Source organism: Coturnix japonica, chromosome 3 (assembly GCF_001577835.2).
Source record: "Coturnix japonica isolate 7356 chromosome 3, Coturnix japonica 2.1, whole genome shotgun sequence".
In the NCBI taxonomy this organism is placed as follows: Eukaryota; Metazoa; Chordata; class Aves; order Galliformes; family Phasianidae; genus Coturnix; species Coturnix japonica.
This window is the reverse complement of record NC_029518.1, coordinates 96,466,049-96,481,892: the sequence shown is the minus strand read 5'-3', so window position 1 is coordinate 96,481,892 and position 15,844 is coordinate 96,466,049. Positions and strand designations below refer to the sequence as shown.

At 48.6% G+C, this 15,844-nt stretch overlaps 1 protein-coding gene across 3 annotated transcripts; it reads right to left on the bottom strand.

The window, feature by feature from the left end:
- Positions 1 to 650: 650 nt before the first annotated feature.
- On the bottom strand, positions 651 to 11,203 carry LOC107312398 (serine/threonine-protein kinase PDIK1L-like). Of its 3 annotated transcripts, XM_015859796.2 has the most exons (6): positions 9,562 to 10,261; positions 8,733 to 9,142; positions 8,516 to 8,657; positions 7,250 to 7,466; positions 5,593 to 5,845; positions 651 to 2,510 (listed from the first exon to the last, which is right to left on the bottom strand). In XM_015859796.2, exons 2-5 carry the CDS (start codon positions 9,059 to 9,061, stop codon positions 5,610 to 5,612), a joined length of 924 nt encoding a protein of 307 aa, XP_015715282.1. In that variant the 5' UTR covers positions 9,062 to 9,142; positions 9,562 to 10,261; the 3' UTR covers positions 651 to 2,510; positions 5,593 to 5,609. The 3 variants fall into 3 exon arrangements, with proteins under 3 accessions (XP_015715282.1, XP_015715281.1, XP_015715280.1); XM_015859795.1 differs by lacking the exon at positions 9,562 to 10,261 and adding an exon at positions 11,163 to 11,203 and having other exon boundaries at positions 8,516 to 9,142; XM_015859794.2 differs by having other exon boundaries at positions 8,516 to 9,142; positions 9,562 to 10,255.
- Positions 11,204 to 15,844: the final 4,641 nt, after the last annotated feature.

The window sequence follows — 15,844 nt, the reverse complement described above, 5'->3', positions numbered from 1 at the left end:
GTGGCACGTCCTTCGTCACCAGCATCTGGGCTCTGACCTGGGGAAGAAACAACAGCACCAAAGCACAGGAGCAGGGTGCTGAGCACCCACCGCAGCCCCATTACCCGGCAATGCACTGGGCAGCACTGCTCTCCTGAGCACACTTAGAGTCACTCCAGCAGCTCTCACCACCACCGAAGCAGCAGCTTTCACACAACCACAGCAACTCGGCCACAAGAGGAGGGAAACACAAGGATATTTGGCATCTGATGTTTTACTGGGCTCCCTAAAGGGTCTTGAGCAGGAGGAAAAGCTGTTTAGGAGCAGGGCATCTGAGAGATAGCAGCAGTGTAGGAACCCCCTTAATGCAGGGGGTTCACACGCTCCCATTTTATTCTGTTCCCTCCTGGTTACAGACATTACACTTACCTTCTGATCACTATTGAATAGCAAGCTTGTTTCTAAAGAGCTACACCCAGCAGCTCTATAAGATTCTCCCCCACCTTCCCCGAGCAGTCATTTAAATTAGAGGTTGTCATTGCATATGTTCATTTAGCAATTCACTAGGTGTAAGACCCACTAAATTGTCATCACATGTGACACTTCCTTCTTCAAAAGAGGCACTAAGTGGCTAATGCATTAGTAAGAAAAACCACAGCAAAAACAACCGCTAAACACACAGCATTTTATTAATTTATAAGGTACAGAGACTCCAGGTAGCTAAAAAACAGCAGCAGCTGTGAGGATGATATCCCAGCATGGCAAAACAAGGAGGAAAAGGAGTAAGCAACCATTCTCACACCCCATTTTTCCTATGTGGGGAAAGGGCACACAAACCCATCCACATTCCAGACAAAGGGCCTGTTGTGTGGGTGCGGAGCAAGGCAGACCTGGCTCCAAAGCAGCTGTCTCATAGGAACGCTGGGACAGAAGCTCTCTCCTGAACAGGGTCACCCAGCTCTTGGACAAGAGATGCAGACCCACACCTACAGATCGCTTCTAACCTCCAGCAGAGGCCTCAAGAGCCAAACAAGCTTCACAGCACCTGGGCTTTCCTTGCTGCACACCCAGCAGCACCTCTGCATTAGGGATCCTCTAAACACAAACGTCAAGCAGAGTTGAATGGTTTTAACTTATTTCTTATGTTCTCACAACAGCTGTTCTCAGGGAACACCATAGAGCCCCCCATTAGGTATCTGTTACAGGGGTAGAGGTCTTGTCTGGGCAGGACAACTAAAGGCTGTATGTATTATGCAGCCTGGGGGTGCAAGTGAGAAAACATTCCAAGTCAGTCCTTACAGAAGGGCAGCACAGGCTCTGGATAAAGACATTGCAGGAGGAAAGGTCCTCTCCACAAATCAGGCTTCTGACACTGCTTACAGGCAGCCTTCTCTTCTGTAATCACAGTCTTAAAGGAGGGAGGAACACACAGCTCACCAAGGTCTGCTACATGGCAAAGGGGCTCCCCAAGTTACCTTCCTTTAGGCAGCTTGGTCCTTTCCTAGAAGGGGAGGCTGTCCCTGAAGGACACTATCTCAGCTCTTCGCAACAGAGCAGTGCAGAAGGAAGCATTCAGGGGCTCCCAGCTTCTGAAGAAAAGAAAACATCAGCAGTGGTTTACAGACCCATCAAAATACTGTTCAAACAGGGTGCAAATTAGAGTCCCCGTTTACCTGCCAAGATTCCAGTTCAGTCCTTTTCATTTCTCTTGTAAGAACAGCTGGCACAAGCAGCTAACACAGCAGGAAGCATGATTCCTTAAACTGCTTTAAGTGTTAGTGACGCATACGTTCTAATCAAGAGTTGGCATCTTTAACGTTCTTTGTATTTATTTTAAGAAAGCGTTTTAGTTAATCTAAGCAAGAATATTCAAAAAGTGAGGAAAATACATTTTTGTTTCTGTTTCAACTTCTCCGAGCAGACACCGAGCGCAGCGCCAGCTCATCCCACAGCCATTGCTCAGCTCCGTGGCTCAGCAACGTGAGGAATCGCACACAAAGCTCCAATTAAACCTCGCAAAGACAACTCCTGTCTGTTGTGCCAAGGACAAGACACGTAGATTTATCAGCACAGAGACAAGGCTGAGAGGTGGTCAATGCGCAGCAAGGCAGAGGTGATGGGTTTAAGACCATTTTACCCATTTCTTTGGGGTCCCCCAACAGGGAAGGCACAGAGAGGCAGCAGAAGGATGAATGGGGGTTCTCTTATAGGAAACCACTTCCAAAACTCCTGTGCCATGAGTAGCCAAACAAGTAAGGTCACCCCAGCCAGGATTTCACCTACGCCACTTGCTGCATTAAAGAACACGCGTTATAAAAGGAAAGCTTACATAGAAATAAAAAAAACTTTGTAGTTCTCTTAAAATTACTGTACAAATAAATAAAGTTAATGTCCATTTAAATAAAACCATCTGGGAGAACCGGAAGGCAGCAGGGTTTCTACATCCAGCTTTCGAAATCCATCCGCTCGTTCCAAAGGAAATCAGTCGTTCACCATCACCGGGGGCTCCAGATCAAGGTGGGACACAACACCTGCAAATAAAACATGCCAAAGTTACAAGGTAACACCCTACTTGGCAGGAAGAGCAGCCCAGCCCAAAGGTCCCCATGCCCACCATTCTGCCTCAGTAGCAATAGCACACGTTCAGGGAGCAGCACAGAGCAGGTACACAACTCATTATTTAACATAAAGACTCCTCAGATGATAGGTTACACCCATCTCCTTGCCTTTAAACTCAAAGGACAAAACACTTTTCGAGTTTTAGGTTATTCACACCACTCTGAGATGCCCTATACTTTCTTGTGGCCCTGTGGAAAAGGTAGGTCTTATTTGATCCATGCTTCCCATGTGAGTTTATTCTGTGACACAGTTAGATTTTGCAGCATGAAAAACCCCACTGCAGCTTCTGTGCTGATCCTGATTTTTAGGTTAGGGAAGGAGGAAATGAAACATGAAATAGGTCTGTTTTCTGGACTGATGCACCCAGGAGCTGGTATCTAAAAATGTTTAGGACAGCCCCACTTTTGGGAAGCAAGTCAGTTTTAATTTCCAGTCCTTACTAACACAGCAACCACCAGCATCTCAATGGCTTGAGAATGGTGTTGTATGGCACAGAACACTATGCCACTGCTTCATGAACACACAAGCCATGCCCAAAGCTATGCTAGGTACTCATGTAACTTCCCACCTAGTCAGAAAACCCCATCAGAAAAGGGGGGGCCAGCAAGGACAGGGAGGTGATTGTCCCTCTCTACTCTGACCTCACGAGGCTCCATCTGGAGTACTGCATCCAGGTCTGGGGCTCCCAGTGCAAGAAAGGCTGGGAGCTGTTGGAGAGGAGGGCCACAAAGATGATCAGAGGGCTGGGGTACCTTTCCTACAAAGACAGGCTGATGGAGCTGGGCTTGTTGAACCTGGAGAAGAGAAGGCTGTGGAGTGACCTCATTGCTGCCTTTCAGTACCTGAAGGGAGCCTATAAACAGGAGGGGAGAAAACTCTTTACAAGGGTAGATAACAGCAGGACAAGGGGAAATGGTTTTAAGTTGGAGGACAGAAGATTTAAGTTGGATATCCGGAGGAAGCTCTTTACAGAGAGTGGTGAAGTGCTGGAACAGCTGCCCTGAGAGGCTGTGGATGCCCCGTCCATCCCTGGAGGTGTTCATGGCCAGGTTGGATGGGGCCCTGGGCAGCCTGGGCTGGTATTAGATATGGAGGTTGGTGGTCCTGCCTGTGGTTGGGGGGTTGGAGCTTTGTGATCCTTGAGGTCCCTTTCAACCCAAGCCATTCTATGATTCCTATGAAAATAAAGAGCTTTGACCAAACTGATATGGCTTATTCAGTTACACCTCCTGGCTGTGCAGTCCATTTTCTTCTGAACCTTGACCACAAGCCTACCTATGAAACTGGAAAGATCAGAGGAGAATGAACAGCAGTAAACCCAACATTGTGTTGAAAAAACCACTTTGATTTGTTCTTGCATATTCCTCTTTAGCAGCCTAACCATTTCAGGGCCGCCCTGCCAACTAGTGGCTCCAATGCTGTGGCAGTGCCAGGCCTCCTGGTGCAGGTGGGACTCCCTAGGACTGCAGATAAATTAAGTGGCTTTCAGCAACAAAACCTATTTCCCTAGGTACCGAGTAGTGCTGGTCTTGTCCTCGGAGATTTCAGTGAAGCATTTGCTGTAGCACCGCGAGGCAGCTTTAGATAAACAGGAGAGGACTGCAATTAAAGGGGAAAACGTAAGGCGGTTAACCAGGCCCAAGGGAAAACTGAAATGGATAATTCAGAAATGAAGAGGCTAGAGCAGAGTTTTATCAAGATTGGCACTGGCAACGGACTTGTTAATGAAGTGTTTTCACTAACGTCCTCAGCACAATAGGAAATGAGCCAACGACACAAAGCTGGAGTTATTCTGACTGTAGGAAAGGACAGAGAAATATTTGGGGTCATTCATCGCTTCTTCTAACCGAGAGGGGATGAAAGCGGGTAATTGAAAATATAGGTCATGCATCCATGAACTAAAGTCGCTGCTGTAACCCAAACTGTTATTGATTTGAAACAACTCAAGTCAGAAAGGGCTTCAGGATACGAAGTAATTATAAGATGAATACAGATATGAAAAAAGTGATTCTGGAACACATCAGGAGGAAGACTTCCAAGTTAGATAGTAAAAGCTGATGTGCTTTACAAGGACCTGGAGAGATTCATCTGAAGGTAGTGCAGAAGATAATTGCATGTTACAGAGGTGGAGGAGCCGGCCTTGGTGGAACCAACAAACCTCAGATGGGAAGTCTGCCTGCCAAAGAAAACTCTGCTAAGGTTACCACTGTTCCCTATAAAGTAGTTCAGAATGGGTAAACACCCGGGAAGGAAAAAACACTTTGTGCTAGAGGGCAAGTCTGGCACATGGTCAAGAGCATGAAAGTGATAAGAAACAAATTCCATTGGAACAGGTTGCCCAAGGAGGCTGTGGATGCCCCATCCCTGCAGGCATTCAAGGCCAGGCTGGATGTGGCTCTGGGCAGCCTGGGCTGCTGGTTGGTGACCCTGCACACAGCAGGGGGTTGGAACTGGATGGTCACTGTGGTCCTTTTCAACCCAGGCCATTCTATGATTCTCTATCTGTATTGCAATGGGCCATATCAGATCAAAGACATTTTGTAATTGACAATTGCTATTATACCTCAATATACTTAAGGTGCACAGCTACAAATATACTGCAACTCTGACCCTTTGCTCACTTTAGATTTTATTTAGTTATCAAATATATTACTAAATGAACCAAAATCAGTAGAAGTAAATGCTGGAGCGATGACAGATCACTTACGGAAACTGTTGGGATTTGAGGTAAAAGACAGGCTGGCTCAGACACAGCTCAAGGCCCAGCACAGCCAATTCCCTGATCATGCACCACTAAAGAGGCAGAAGTTTCTTTGTTAGAGATAATTCAACCGAACATTTTTTCCTCCTAGTTTGACCACATCTACCCAGTGCCAAGTTTCCCTAACTGCTACAGGTCAAGTTTGATTTAGTGGGCATTGACCAGGAGGTCAACAACAAGAAGTCCCCTGTCTGCTCACGCCAGACAGAGAGGAGCTGGGCAGAGACACTAACCTGAATGCCCTTTGTCTCTATGAGAGGGAGCGCTGGCACTTCTTGCCATAGGAGATTTGCCTGATTCGGACTTCCAGCTGGAAGGAGTCCAATCGTTTCTTTGGGTTAAAAGCTAACATATCGTGCAGGAGCTTGCAGAGATCATCTGGCATGGACTTCTTGTTCTTCAGAGGAATCTGTAACTTCAGGTTGGGATTCTCCAGCAGTGCTTCCCCAAGTGGAATAAGCTCCTTGCCTTGGCAGATGTAAGTTCCTAAATACAGGTGAGAAGGAGTCAGCTTACACAAGAAAAGCCTTTACAAAGCACTGCCTTGTCCAGTACAGACAGACAGCCTGGGAAACAAAACATCTGAAAGATTACCAAAAAGATCACTTATTAGAAGTGACTGCCAAGGCAAACATAGCGAGAGGCTGTTATCGGAACAGGCTTTAACTGTCCCACAGTAATCAAGATGTTACAGAAGGCTGTGTGCAAAACCACGGGTGGAAACAAACCTCAGCATGGCACGCTTGCCAAGCATTTACCATTTACCTCCATTTTCTGCTGTTTCAGCCCCATAACAGACCTGGAAGCTGTGGGGGAGGGAAGGAAGAAGCAGGCTGTGCTTGGTTCGGGTGACTTGAAAGAGTTAAACACGAAACTTATTTGCTCAGTAAGTCAAATAATTTTCAATTAAAATGACAGCACATGCCATTTACCGTTAGCCAACTTCTCCTCAGCAAGATTAAGGAAGGGAAATGTAAATTTACTCCCGGTAATCTAAATAATTTCACCGGTTGTTGAAAATGATTAACTGGCTTCCAAAACAGCCAGCAAAAACAGCTTTGCTCACTCAAGCTGTTCTGCCCCTGCACCAAGCAAAGAATAAATGTTTCAAAGGCAGTGACCTGTCTGTGTATAGAAAAGGTTGGTCACACAAACTCCTTATCTCAGGTTGGCGGGTTGCTATTTTAATGGAATCTGTTGGTGCTTTGGTCTCAGCTGCAACCATTTGCTTGTTTTTGTAGGCAGGAACTAAAACATTTATCAGCGTTTGGCATTTTGAAAAGCAATAAATAGTACAATTAGGATTGAAACCATTAAAAATAAATACATGTAAAAGAGCAGCACAAAATCTTCCTAAAGTTCCCGCACAGAAATTCCTTTTGTCTTAAGAATTGAAGCGTTTAAAAGACAGACAGTTATTCTATGATCTCAGGGACTGGGTAGAGGTCTCGAATTATTATGCTAATGTGCATGACTGGCATCCTCTCCTCTCGAGATGGATTTTCACTGCAATATATTTCTCTGAAATCATTTGGTACAAAGTATTTCAGGCGTGCTTATATGTGGAGGATTTGGAAGGAGGAGGCAGATAGAGAAGGGCCGTTGGACGAGTCATCCCTGTGAGATTTTGCATCTCTAAGCACAAGAAACTCAGCCAGAGAGCAGCAAAGCTCATCTAAACATCCCTTCCAAGTTTACAACTTGAAGCACTGGAAGGATGTTCCAAGGAGCCAGGTGATCCCGTCCCATAGAGGAGACTGCTCTGCACTTGTGGGAGAATAATGCAAGATTGATGCAAACCCCTGATAAGAGCTACAGTGTGACTGGTAGAAACCTCCCAGTGGATCCCTACAGAACATCTACACACAACAGGCCAGCACTGATCCTCACCAAGCAATTCCTTCTCAGTATCTCCATCTCGGAAGGTGATCCTCTCCGCCATAGCCCAGAAAATGATCCCGAGGGCAAACACATCAGCCTTGGCTGTGTAGTGACCCTCCCACACTTCTGGAGCCATGTAGAAGTTGGACCCACATGCAGAGGAAAAGCGGTGCTGGTTCACGTTCCCTTTCCCCCGACACACTTTGCTGAGGCCAAAATCCGCCACCTGCAACACAAGATGAGAAGAAATAGCAGCTACTCACAAACACCAACTTTATAAAAGCACTTGCAAACAGCAGCTCAATAAATTCCACTCTGAAATCTACCATGGCACTAACATCAGGTGGCAGCCATAGGGGAACAGGGAGCTGGTGCTCCCTGTGAGGTGCCCACTCCCTGCTCCTTCCATGTTGTTTTCTCTTCTCCCTGGGATGAAGACACCCAGTGTCTGGTCATTATCCTTCTGAGAAGCTCATTCTAACAAAATCTAATTGGGCACTAACATAACTCCAACTATAGCTATGGTAGAAGTGGCTCTTGTGGTTCCCATGTGAGCGCACTGAGTAACTTCCTTTACTGTTATTATCCAGTGATTAAGATGACATTGATTTAAGCATCCCCCGATGGCTCTACAGGTCGTGGTATAAATACCACTATTGATCTAGGTGGTCAAGACATAAATTATCTGCAATGCACTGAGCTATTATATTATGTCCAGCTACAGGAGCTCTTGGGATTGGAAGTCGAGCAGCAGGTTGGCTCCCACATTTACAGCTGCTTTTTAAGAGAAATATAACAGAGTTTCAGTTTGGTGCTACCAGAGCAGCAGCTGGTTATCTTTACCTCAGTCAGGGCATCAACCCACACAAACTCCCCACCTCCCCGAACATCAATATGTGCTTGAGGCAGCAATATTGGAAGCATTAGCTGTTGTAACAGGACGGTATGTTCTTCAAGTTTAAGGGAAGAGAAAATATTGCTTCATCTTTGGCCGATGGTGATCTCTCTCTGATTATCCAGCATGCAGAAGCGAGACAATCCTGAACTGCAGCCCTCGGCAGCACAAGAAGTGTGTTACAGACACATGCCATCGTGATCTAAATGTCCTTCCAAGTCTCCTGAAAGCCAGCCCACATGTGACGTCAGATGTTCTGAATACATTTATTACAGGCTACAAAGTAGAGCGTATCGTAACTTACCATAGACTGTTCCCCAGCACATAATGCATAAGCATGCAGATCACAAACTCATCGCAGCCAAGTTTTATTCCCTTACCTTTACTATGGGATTCCCACGTTTATGAGAGATCAAAATATTGTCCGCTTTCAGGTCTCTGTGCACAATCTGGTTCCTGTGCAGAAAAGCCACAGCGCTGCTGAGCTGCTGCATGAAGCTGTTATTCAGCTGGGCATCCGGGCTGCGGGACAGTAGGTACTCGTTCATGTTCCCACCATCACAGAACTCCATCACAAACCACAGAAAACAGGCTGACCTGGGGTCCATGCACCTCCTCCCTTTCAGACAGGTCTCAATCAGCAGCAAGTGACTGTCTGACTTCCCATAATGGTGACTAATGGGCTGAAAGACTTGGCCGTTCTGCAAGATACACTCCTCCAACTGGATCACGTTTTCATGTTGCCTCTGGATGCTTTGCAAGGCCCAGAACTCTTGCAAAGCCAGCTCTGCGTTTTCAGGCACGTTGCATTGCATCCTTTTCACAGCTACTTTGCTTCTGGTTTTGTTAACGATTGCCTCATAAACCACCCCGTAGTTCCCTCGGCCCACTTCACGTATAATGCTGTACTTGGCTTCTGCAGCCATCTCTCACTTTGGCCCCGCAAACAGCAAATCAGAGGGCAATGGTTGAAGTCATGACAATCAGTGGCCACCTGCAGCAAAATCCTAGAAAGGAAGAGGATAAAAAGCTTAAAACTCCCAAACCATACAACTATCATGGGCAAATACTTCCAAGTGGAGTCAATTTTAGAGGTATGTACATCATTATACACTGCAGCTGCACAAGGACTGACAGCCAGAGCGGGGTTTTAAGAGGAAGCCAATATCCATGGTAACTACAAGGCATTATCAAGTACGATCCTGACTGCACAGTAGGACACAACAACATGGGAAGTGACATTGATCCAGCCACAGCGGAGCAAGTTTTTGTGAGAAAGAAAAAGGGCCAAGTGGGCACGTTCAGTGAACAGGGCAGGAAAGGGAGGAGGAGACCTCCTGGGTAACAGCTGAACTGACTTGAACAGAATTGACTTTTAAAGAATAAAAAGCCAAACTCTCCTGTTTAACACATCTTTCAACCTCACCTTCCCCCACGTAACCATACTGATCCGTCAATGGATGCGGTGCCTCCCTGCACCTTCACCACCACTCCAGGCTCAGATGCCAGCCTCAAGTCCTTCACTTTCAGCCTTTTAGCTCTACCCACATCCCAAAGTTTCCTCCCCAGCAGCTCAGCTCCCCCAGACACCTAAAGACCAGCCTTATCCTGGCCATCACCCCCTTACCCACCACTAACCCATCACTGCTGCTTACATTAAACCTCCCCTTCCAACCTCCTCAGTCACTGTTCCACACCCTCCCACCCCAAGGCCTTGTGTCCAGCAAATCCTGCTCTCTATAAGAGCACCCCTCACTCTTTGCTCCAGCTCTCCCTCTTCCAGATCCAACTACGACCATCATGCCACGTTTCCCCTTCACCTCAAGCTCCCTGTCCCACTTCAACTCCTCCCTCCCAGTCCATATACCCCATGCTACTCTTTATTTGGCCCTCTGGGATTCTCTTGGCCCCTATTCCAAGCTTTCCTCCAGCCCTATCCCCTCATAACCCTGCACCTCAACATCACCTCAAGTTCTGCTCCTTCTCCCTCAACCAAACCTTCCTCTGTTCTTCATCTACACCCCAAACACCCCTCTCCCAACCCTCATAACCCTCCTCCATTACACCTACCACCCCAGATCCCAACATAACCCATCTCCCTTCCCAACCCCCTTCTCCCTCGCCAAATCTTCCTGTTCTCCATCCACACCCCAAATATCCCTCTCTCAACCCTCATCCTCTACACCTACCACCCTAAACCCAGCCCACATCCCAACATAACCCATCTCCCCTCCCAGCCCCCTTCTCCCTCGCCAAATCTTCCTCTGCTTTCCACCCACACCCCAAACACCCCTCTCCCAACCCTCATAACCCTCCTCCATTACACCTACCACCCCAAACCCCAACATAACCCATTTCCCTCACCAAATCTTCCTCTGCTTTCCATCTACACCCCAAATACCCTTCCCCCAACCCTCATAACCCTCCTTAATTACACCTACCACCCCAAATCCCAACATAACCCATCTCCCTCGCCCAAACCTTCCTCTGCTCTCCATCCACACCCCAAACACCCCTCTCCCAACCCTCATAACCCTCCTCCTTTACAACTACCACCCCAAACCCAGCTCAGATCCCAACATAACCCATCTCCCTCCCCATCCCCTCCTTCTCCCTCGCCAAATCTTCCTCTGCTTTCCATCTACACCCCAAACACCCCTCTCCCAACCCTCATAACCCTACTCCATTACACCCACCACCCCAAACCCAGCCCAGATCCCAAATAACCCATCTCCCTCGCCAAATCTTCCTCTGTTCTCCACCCACACCCCATATATCCCAATCTCAATCCTCACAACCCTCCTCCATTACACCTACCACCCCAAATCCCAACATAACCCATCTCCCTCCCCATCCCCTCCTTCTCCCTCACCAAACCTGCCTCTGTTCTCCACCCACACCCCATACACCCCTCTCCCAACCCCCATAACCCCCCCCATCCCCACCCCGTCCCCCCCCGCCCCATACCCCCATTCATTCCCCTATTCCCCCTCATTCCGCCATCCCATCCCCGTCTCCTTCACTCACCGCCGCCGTCGCAATTCCCGCCGCCGCCTCGTCGCCCCGCCTATTAACCACCTCCGGCCAATCAGAACGGAGGATAAAACAATTTAACCAATCATAAGCCAAGAAATGAGATGTCCGTCATCTCGCCCGGACCAATCGAAGCCGGGGATGTTCTGCGCCTGCGCAGTGATGGCACCGTGCGGAAGAAACTACAAATCCCAGCGTCCCCCGCGGAGCTACGGGTGCCCGTTAAAGCCAAACCACCTCAAAACGTGCTGCTCGCCCCCTGCGCAATGAGGCTGCCTTGGATTGAACCCCCCAGCGCCTGAATGATGGATTTAGGTTGGATGTTAGGGAAAGTTCTTCACTAGGAGAGTGGTTAGGCCCTGGAACAGGCTGCCCAGGGAGGTTGTGGATGCCCCGTCCTTGGAGGTGTTCAAGGCCAGGTTGGACGGGGCCATGGGCAACCTGATCTATGGGGTCTCTATGGGGTCTATGGGGTCTCTATGGGGATCTATGGGGTCTCCTGGGCAACCTGATCTAGTAAAGGTGTATGTTTGGTGGCCCTGCCAGGCAGGGGGGTTGAAACTACGTGATCCTTGAGGTCCCTTCCAACCCGGGTCATTCTGTGATTCTGTGATTCTGTGATTCTGTGATTCTGTGATTCTGTGTAATGACCCCGAGGGCCACAGAACGGCCCCCCCCCCCCCCACACCCCGGCCCCCCCCCCCCCCCCCCCCAAAGACCCTGTAGGGGAATAGCTGCCCTCCTGGCTCTTCAGCACGGTCCTGCTGCAGCCCCCTAAGAGATGTTGGCCTCAGTAAGAGGGGGCTGCATCCTAATTGTGGGTTATTTCAACCCCTGCAGCCCCCCACAGCCCCAGTGTGGGCCATGATGGGAAGATCTGTGCTCATTCCCAGCCCGTTAGCAATGCCTTCAGGTGGTGACGATGTAACATGGTGTGTGTGGTGGTGTAACTATGTCAATGGAGAAGGGAAGAACCACTGTTGTCATCTACATGGACTTTACTTGTCATCTACATGGACTCTGATGCTACAACCACAACATCTTCCTCTCCAGGCTCTAAAGATGTGGATTTGATGGCTGGACTCTTCATTGGATGAGGAACTGGTTGTGAGATCATCCCCATAGAGCGGTGGTCAATGTCCCCATGGCCAGATGGAGACCAGTGACCAGTGGTGTCCCTCAGGGTGCTCCCCTGTTCACTGCAGGGGAGTTGGGTTGGATGGCCTTTAAAGATCCCTTCTAACTCAAACAATTCTCTGCCTCTATTTTAACGCAGCGAGCTAAATAAATAAAGATAACTGAAGTCAAATCCCAGCTGAGGGATTGTTAAGCACTGAACCCACCAGGGCAGTTTGGACTCTATTAAAACACGCTGCACATCCTTCTGGTGACTCAGAGGTTTTATGTGCAACGACGACAGTGATGTAGCAGTTTTGCTTTTAGAAAGCACAACGTGCCAGCATCGGGGTTTGGGGTTTCGTGGCCCTTGGGATAGAACTGGGTGGGATGAGGAGAGTGGCAATGAGTGGGATGAGCAATTTTGTTTCGTAGTGAGCAGAGAAATCCTTTCTGGTTATTTATCCATTGGGGAATGCATTGTCTGTGCCTTGACAACCTGATCCTGACCCCATATCCTGCCACAGCCCCAGGGACAAGTCATGGTCCTCAACACTGCGGGAAATGCTTCTTCATTTATGATTGCAAAAAAGCTGTGGGAATTTTGGGGCTGATGATTAGTTTCATGGGAAGGAGCTCGATGCAGGGGAACAAATGAGGAGGTGGCTCTGACACCCCCCTATCCTGGTCCTTTGGGTGCTGTCCACAGAGTTTGAGAATAAACAGGGCAATTTTGAGCTGTATTTGTGGGGTTTTTGGAACCTGAACCAGAGTTTGAGCATAAACAGAGAAGCTCCAGGATGAATTTGAGCATTTTTTGGGCTCTGAACCCATGCATGTGTGTGTGTATGTGGGCCCATGCTCACCACAGCACCTCCTGAAGTCCTCCCCTACAAAATGTCCTCCCTACCCTGAAGCACTGGTAGAGATTTGCATAAATTTGAGAGCTATTAACCAAAAATTCATCATATGGTTCTTACGAGCCAGCATCTTCTGTTCATCCCAGGCTCAATCCTATCTCCAGCATGGTGACCCACTGTTGGCATGGAGGGGACATACAAGGGACGATGTGCCATGTGTTGAAGCACAATTAGTGTCAGCTTTATATTTTTTCCCCTTGAAAATGGGATTTCTTTAGCATCCTCCATCCTCCCCTTGTCTCTTTGTTGTCTCAAACACCAGAGCCAAAAACCAGCTGCAGCCCTCCCAATGGAGATGAATGAAGAGCGGCAACCCGCGCCCATCCGTCCATCCATCCCCAAACCCAAATCCCAGCACTGGCATCCTCGTGGGCAGGAGGTGATGGGCTGCAGCTAATAAGTAGCTGCTGCACGCTTTGAGCGACAGCTAAATGAGTGTAATTGTGCTTTCCATAAAATGCAGTTTGGAGTAAGATGACACAAATCCTTGTCGGTCCCACTGAGTGTGCGCCAGTGGTGGCTGGGGGGTTTAGGGATGATGGGATGAGGTATGGAGTAACTAAGAGGAAGGGCTGTGATGATTGTGCACATAAGTTTGTGGGTAAAAATAACCCTGAAGAGTAAACAGAATGGTTTCTGAAGACGTCATTTGTCTTTGTTGCTTATATAGGGTTGATGTTTTGAGACCCTGAAACCAGCACTGGAGGACGGATGGAGACTCCAGGTCAACCCACAAAGCAGAATGGACATCGGTGGAGGGTTTCTGGTGGGGTGTCACAAATTTCTTCAGCCTCCCCACCATCCAAGAGCCACCCCATCCACCTGTGGAGATGGCCACATCCTGTATCTCCTGGGGCTGAAACAAACCCCAGCTTATTTGTTTATGTGTTATGTATGGTCATATATATGTTTGTATGTTCAAGAAATGTCCTCTTAGCCCATTTCAGGTCCCTGCTGCCTTCTCCCCTGCTTTGCTCAGGAAGTCATGGGAAGGTGGGATGAGATCTTCTGAGGAGCTCTAGTCCAAGCCATGCTAAGAACAGGACCAATCCAAATGCATGTCATTGGATGGTGATGTTCTGTTGTTTCTCCCATCCCCATCACAGCCCCTCAGAGCCCTCCCTGAGCTCACTGAAGCAATGGAAACCCAATGGTTGGCTCTTCTCATGTTTGGATGAGAGGACAAATGGTGCCCATGGGAGTGTGAGGATCCTTCATCAGGTTCATCCTCACCCTACCAGGTGTCACACTCCCAAAAGGATGGAAACCATGAGCTTTAATTCTGCCCTCATTCTGCAAAAGGGATGAATCCTCTCCAAATCCTAAACCTACTCCCTCTCATGGGATTTAGATTCTAGACCTGGAAATGCCACAAAATGGGCGTTATTCCCAATTAGTGTGATGGCAACCCCTCCCACCAATCATCTACCCCCTCCCCCCAAGTTAATTAGCAAGACCACGAGCATCCTCACCCGATGTCCTTTGCTACCAGCTCAGCCCTATCCAAATCACTAGGTTAAAACCCAGCCTTGGAGGTAATTCCCTCTCACCAGGCTATGGTGATTCCTCTGGGGGAAATCCACTGTAAAATGCCCCCCAGAGGGGACAAGGTGCCTGCCCCCTTGCCATCCCCTTCCCTCCACCTTGGTTTGGTGAAAAAACCCCTTCATCAAAAACAACAGCAACCTGGATGGTTGAAGGAAGTCTGAGCAATAGGGACATTAATAAATAAATCAGCTCTCTGCCACAAAAGCAGTGAGGAGTGCTTCTCCCCCAGCTCCCCCCCTCTGCCACTTTTCAGCAGTTCCATAGGTTTCTGGCTTCTGATGCCTGCCAGAGCTTGCACAGAGCAGAGGTCTCAGGCAGGACATTAAGCGCGCTGTTTCGGAGCCAAAGCAAAAACAAAAGGAGCCGTTTTGCTCTGCTATGCAGCCCTTCCAAGGGAGTTGTTAGGGGGAATTACTGAGATATGATCTCAGTGGTGCTGCGGATTTGATTATTGAATTGCCAGTGTGGGGTGGTGAAGGATGCTCGGGGCAGTGAAGGATGCTTGGGGCCATGCAGGATGCTCAGAATGGTATAGGATGCTCGAGGTGATGAAGGATGCTCGGGGTGATGAAGGATTCTTGTGGTCATGAAGAATTCTTGTGGTCATGAAGGATGCTTGGGGCAATGATGGATTCTTAGAGAAGTGCAGGATGCTTTGGTGGTGTGGGATGCTTGGGGCAGTGAAGGATGATCAGGGTAATACAGGATGCTCAAGGTGATGAAGTATGCTTGGGGCAGTATAGGATACTTGGGGTGCTGAAGGCTTCTTGGGGTCATGCAGGATGCTTGGGGTGGTGCAAAATGCCTGGTGGCTTCAAGCAGGGTGATCCATGGGGTCACTTAGATGGGAAAAAAGAGGCAGTGCTGCTTGGTGTGGGAAAGGGCTGGAGGCGGCCGTGCCCCTGAGGTGGGAGCACTGGGACACACCTTTGGGATGGACCCAATGGGCCACAGATCCACCCCATTTTGGGGCAAGGGAAGAGATCCCCTCCCTTTCCAAATGAAAAGTTGTAATTTCCCCCCCATGTCCGTTGAGCTGCCCCATCCTCTTGCCCGCCATCGATGCTGGTCACACTCATTAGCCACACTGGA